This window comes from Ranitomeya imitator, chromosome 10 (genome assembly GCF_032444005.1).
Source record: "Ranitomeya imitator isolate aRanImi1 chromosome 10, aRanImi1.pri, whole genome shotgun sequence".
NCBI lineage: Eukaryota > Metazoa > Chordata > Amphibia > Anura > Dendrobatidae > Ranitomeya > Ranitomeya imitator.
This window is the reverse complement of record NC_091291.1, coordinates 134,366,773-134,372,772: the sequence shown is the minus strand read 5'-3', so window position 1 is coordinate 134,372,772 and position 6,000 is coordinate 134,366,773. Positions and strand designations below refer to the sequence as shown.

General features: G+C 46.7%; 1 protein-coding gene across 1 annotated transcript in view; it reads right to left on the bottom strand.

The window, feature by feature from the left end:
- Positions 1–6,000, bottom strand: part of PPP2R1B (protein phosphatase 2 scaffold subunit Abeta) — a 32,545-nt gene that overhangs the window by 522 nt on the left and 26,023 nt on the right. The window contains exons 7-15 of the mRNA XM_069741780.1: positions 5,875–5,989; positions 5,460–5,530; positions 4,758–4,892; positions 4,494–4,667; positions 4,353–4,413; positions 3,675–3,829; positions 3,435–3,577; positions 2,456–2,547; positions 1–1,641 (exon numbers count right to left, since the gene is read on the bottom strand). The exon at positions 1–1,641 is cut by the window's left edge and continues 522 nt beyond it. Coding sequence (XP_069597881.1) covers positions 1,625–1,641; positions 2,456–2,547; positions 3,435–3,577; positions 3,675–3,829; positions 4,353–4,413; positions 4,494–4,667; positions 4,758–4,892; positions 5,460–5,530; positions 5,875–5,989 — 963 coding nt within the window. The 3' untranslated portion in view covers positions 1–1,624. The remainder of the gene's footprint in view (positions 1,642–2,455; positions 2,548–3,434; positions 3,578–3,674; positions 3,830–4,352; positions 4,414–4,493; positions 4,668–4,757; positions 4,893–5,459; positions 5,531–5,874; positions 5,990–6,000) is intronic.

Below are 6,000 nucleotides of genomic sequence, written 5' to 3'. Positions count from 1 at the left end.
CAGTTAAAGGGGTCACCAAATATTATCACCTATACACTGTGAAAACTGTTCAATCCTCCGTTCGTCCCTAGATGTAAGGCCATGCAGAGTCTAACGAAGCAGCAGGGCGCAGATGCACAATGGCAGCGGTCTTGCGCAAGCCGAGCGTGCACAATGGCAGCGGTCTTGCGCAAGCCGAGCGTGCACAATGGCAGCGGTCTTGCGCAAGCCGAGCGCGCACAATGGCAGCGGTCTTGCGCAAGCCGAGCGCGCACAATGGCAGCGGTCTTGCGCAAGCCGAGCGCGCACAATGGCAGCGGTCTTGCGCAAGCCGAGCGCGCACAATGGCAGCGGTCTTGCGCAAGCCGAGCGCGCACAATGGCAGCGGTCTTGCGCAAGCCGAGCGCGCACAATGGCAGCGGTCTTGCGCAGGCCGAGCGCGCACAATGGCAGCGGTCTTGCGCAGGCCGAGAATGAAGTGGCAGCGGTCTTGCGCAAGCCGAGCGTGCACAGTGGCAGCGGTCTTGCGCAAGCCGAGCGTGCACAGTGGCAGCGGTCTTGCGCAAGCCGAGCGTGCACAGTGGCAGCGGTCTTGCGCAAGCCGAGCGTGCACAGTGGCAGCGGTCTTGCGCAAGCCGAGCGTGCACAGTGGCAGCGGTCTTGCGCAAGCCGAGCGTGCACAGTGGCAGCGGTCTTGCGCAAGCCGAGCGTGCACAGTGGCAGCGGTCTTGCGCAAGCCGAGCGTGCACAGTGGCAGCGGTCTTGCGCAAGCCGAGCGTGCACAGTGGCAGCGGTCTTGCGCAAGCCGAGCGTGCACAGTGGCAGCGGTCTTGCGCAAGCCGAGCGTGCACAGTGGCAGCGGTCTTGCGCAAGCCGAGCGTGCACAGTGGCAGCGGTCTTGCGCAAGCCGAGCGTGCACGATGGCAGCGGTCTTGCGCAAGCCGAGCACGCACGATGCAACTCGTCTTGCCCACAGTCGTCCGGTGCTAAAGGAGGGCTACTGCAGAGTTCCCCCATTCTGATGATCGGTGGGAGTTGTGCTGTAACAACACTCATTCAGTAGATCGGTGACTGATAATCTTTTAGAGACCAGAATACCCCTCACCCTACAAAAGTTCTTTGATCTCTTCTTCACCGCTCTCTACAAAATCCCCACCACTATGGACCTATTCACAACGACCACAGAGGCCAAAAATGGGCAAATCCTCAATCAAATATCAATTTTTGGCACCTGATGTATTCGAGATTAAAAACAGAAATGCCCGACAAATCAGGTGCTCAGGAGCGGGTGTTCATCTGACAGAAGACTGCGCCGTCTGATGATCCGGTCCACAACCGTGTCCTAACCAAAAACACCAATACCCAATAATACACCGACCACCACCAGTAACAAGTAAGACTCCTGTGTACTGCAAATAAAAAGGAAACTGGAAATACATAAATAAAATAGGTAAAATAATAATAATAAAAAAAAAAAAAAAAAAGCAATAAGTCTTTTAGAAGAGGCACATATGCAGGGAACGTGGTCTTCCAACAGTAGTTGCCATTTGCTCCTGTGAGGTCTTGGATGGTTGTTCCGCAGGTTCAAAACATCATTCTACTACATACTGAACATACACGGAGGGGACGGGTGGGCTGCAACTTCTTATGCCAAGGCAAGGACTGCAGAGAGGAGGATTAAAAGGGTAAGAAACAAGAAGATGTCAGAGGCTGTGGAGCAGCGACCACTTATGAGAATCTTTGTAATATTCCCCATTATATTATTGTGCTTCATCCTAGAACCAAACTGAGTGCTGTGTTAACTACCTAGTTCATGCTATTTTACAAGAATCTGTACTGAAACACTGAGCCTGAGCGAACATGCTCTGATAAGTAGTTATCCGCCATGCTCGGGTGCTAACCGAGTGTTTTTGGCATGCTCAAATGATATGTTCGAGTCCCTGTGCCTGCATGTCTCGATGTTAGACAATCCCTGCATGTGTTGCAGGTGTCAAACAGCCGCAGGACTCGAGCATATTTTTGGAGCACGCCAAAAACACTCAGTTAACACCCAAGCAAACTCTGATAACATCTTATCTTTGTTGATCACTTATTTGTTAGCAGTTTGAGAGTGGATCCCTCCTAGAGCTGCAGATCAAAGCAGCTTGTAAAAGCACACGGACCATGCTGTTAAAACAGCACTTTCACCATTATGCTAAAGCAAAATAATGTAATGGAATATGTTACAAAGAATCAGAACTTTGCAAAGGCTGATCAATAAATATAAAGCCATTGTCCAATGCCGCTCATTGATGAGGAGTCAAATCAGCGCCAATGACCTTATCTGCTGGAATACGTGTAAGACTAGCAGGTACTATGCATGCATACTAGACTGATGCACAATACGTGCAGATTAGTTATATGATGGAGATGTAGAAAATGCCGCCAAAACTACTTTACTCATTATGTATAAAATCAAGTCATACAAAACCCTTACCAGTCATGGCTTCCTGGGCAAAATATTTCACGTCCATATCTTCATCCTGGCCCAGTTTCTGAAGTACAGGCTTGACGTCTGATTGTAATGTACTGAAATAACAACAGAGAACCATCAATGTTCACTTCAATTAACCCAGAGCCCAGTTAGGATAATGGGTATATATATATTTTTTTATTTTTACTTACCGGTATATATATATTTTTTTTAGATATATACATACACACACACATATATATATATATACACATATTACATATTTGCTTTACTGCCTGATATTAAATTAGCATTTTAGGAGCCCAGTCATGTACAACCAATAAGCGGTAGACTTTCCACAAGTGCTACGTGATGGATAAACACAGGATTAACTTGAACTAAGACAATGGTTAGAGTAGTATGAGTATTTTTTAGTGCTCGGAGATTTAGTTTTCATCGCGGCAGCTGAATAATTTACAGCTACTAGCCAGGCTGAGTGCATGTGGGGGTTGCCTGGTTGCTAGGGAACCCCCACATGTAATCAAGCTGGCTAACAGATGTAAATCATTCAGCTGAGGTGAGGAAAACAATCTCCGAGCACTAAAAAAAAAAAAATACTCAGAGGACCCCCGAGCGTGCTCGAGAAATCTCGAGTGACGAGTATATTTGCTCATCACTAGTAAGGACTCTTGAAAAAGTACTTTTAGACCTTATAATTTGACTGCAAGTCAATGTAGGTCCCAGTCTGGAGATACAGCCCCCATCCCAACCGATCGCTGAAAACACCTCTGAGGAGCACGCAACTCAAGGAGCGCCCAAAGTGGAGCACGGATTCAATAGAAAGTTACAGGCTCAGGATTTTTATTGAATCCGTAATTCATTCTAAAAATGAATAAAAAAAACAGAGAAACCAAACTTATTTATTTTTTTTTAAACTAGTTTTAGAATTGACTGATGCATCATTCCTACATGTGGACCCCCTGTGTGTAGGGGAAACACGTACTTGCTATCCAGGACTGGTCCTATCCTCTGCAGTGATTTGGCTACGTTGAATCGGACATTCGCCACTTGATCGGCTGCCATCTTCAGTACAATAGGCAGCATCAGTTTAGTGGTGATTTCCTTCCCGCAAGCTTCAGAAAGGGCCTGTATGTAGAAGAGGGGGAAAAAAAAAAACAAAAAGAAATGAAGATTTCCCACCAACACTGCCCCTAATCCGGCGACGGGATCTGAGAACACGTACGTTAACGCAGAAGAGAGTCGTCATTCGATGCAGGTAGTTGGGATCGTTCGCCATGGCCAGGACCTTCGGGACAATGGTATTTTGGGCCCACTCTGCTCCAAACTTTTCTACCAGCTTCATTAAATTGTTGGTGGCGGCCTCTCGGATTGCATAGACTGAAAACAAGAGGCAGACATTACGGTTTGCTCGGCATTTCACGCCTGCATTACCGGACCTAATAAGTGTGTCCTGTGCAGGCTACAGACCGTGGTGTTGTCCTGTGAGTATGAACCAGGTAGGAGGAGGCTTGCAGCCACAGATTACTGACCAGGCCCTGTGCACAATATTCCTGGGAATTGATTTGTTCTAAATTAATTTGGAATTTATTAAGTAAAAAAATCTGGTGCCTTGCAGTGCCAGACGTGGGGCTTTACCGGCAGAACTCCGCACCCTGGTTTATTTATTAAAGTTGAATAATTCAGCATTACATTATAGGAGTGGAAGTCTCCAACCATTACTGAAAATCTCCAGCAGCCGAACGGCGTAAATCGCAGAAATCTGCCAAAATCAATGGAAACTAACGCTGTGATGTCACTGCCTAATTATGATAAGAGAACTGCTGACTGATTCAAGCCACCGCAGGAACCCAGACCGAGACATAATTAATACCATTATCTTTGGCTCGCTCGTAGCACTTACCGTGGTCAACAAGCCAAGCCATACACAGAGAATTCAGCTTCTCATCGAAGAACTCCACACCCTATGAAGACAGGAGGAGTGATGCTCAGTACAGGAAAAAGGAAACCGCCATGTGGCAGTATTAGCATCACACAGACTTACCAGCTGCCCGGCCAGCAGAGGCATGTACTCGATGATGGCGAGTCGCACTCTCCACTTGGTATCTTCTGCCAGCTCCACAATGGCCGGCAGCAGGGACTGAGAAAGCTGGCGAATGCCAATCACCTCATTCACACAGTCCAGGTTAGATATGATGTTCAGCCGCACTTCAGGACACTGGAAAAAGACACAAAGAACATTTCAGGATGTGCAAGATTTCACAGAGAGAGACAATGGTCACGTGTGATCATCATTTATCCACATCACCTCATCTTTCAGCTGCGCCAAGAAGAGAGGTAGAAGGTGCTCGATGGTGTTCTCTTTGCCTAAAATTGTGGATAACCCCATGATTACTGAGGCCAGGGCGGATTTCACGTGTTGATTGGAGTCCGATACCAGTTCCTGAAGAAAACAAAAAGAAATAACTTGTGCCGTACGCGCGCTTACAGGATGTCCGCGCGCTTACAGGACGTCCGCACGTAACAGAATTTTAATTTTGCGGGAATTTTATGGATTGTGATAAATTGTGCCCCATTTTAAAAACTGTAAAATCCACAGTGGTCAGTGATTGGCTGCGGTGGTCACATATGTCAGGAAATCATCATGCAGCAGGAAGTAAAAACCGACAGGTAACTGGGTGGTGCCACAGCGTGAATGGTAGAAAATTGGTGAGTATTGGTTTTAGTTATTCCATTCTATCTGGTGAAAAAAATCCTGCACTCCAGATAATACAATATGAGACAAAACGAGAGGTCACAGCTCATCAATATTCCATCAGGGTGGATGTCCGTTCTGATGAAATAGTAACGGCTGTAGCGGACGAGTGGCACTTGATGCCGACATCGAAAGAACGGTGTCACTGCAGGCGGCGAGCGTAGGATTTTCTTTTTTTTTTTGATAGAGGTAGCGAGCTGATTAATCTGCGGTTGTCCAGTAATGAAGAGCCTCTAAGAGTATGTTAATTCTCACCTTTACATAGGGCAGAATGTGGTTCATGATTACGGCCTCTCTCCCGTCAGCGGGCAGGTTCTCACAAAATTCTTTACAAAAAAAAAAAAAAAAAAGATTTAATTTCATCAAAGCAAATTGAAGAACAGAGCCAAATTCTTGCAGAAATGTAAGCTGCAACACCAGGGTGAATACAGGCTTGGCTGTTAAGAAAATGGCGGTTTTCTCCTGAATTAGCCAAATTATTCATTCGTTATTACATAAAGTAAGTTAAAAAAAGTCAAAATAATGTCTGAAGATCATTAAATAGACCCACAATCCCAAGAAGGGGGCTCTGCACCGTATGCACACCTCTGCCCTATTCATTCCTGGTAAGAGTGTGGTGGTCCGCCATCCCTGCAGACAAAGAAAAGAACACAGGTGGGCACAACCTCACCTTTTACTTTGTGGGCCCCCGCAGCCCGGACCTCGGCTTCACAATCTTTCAGCAGGTTCTGGAAAGCCGGCACCAAGTCGTTCTTGGTGATCTCTGGACCGACCGCTTTCTGGAGCTGAAATAAGA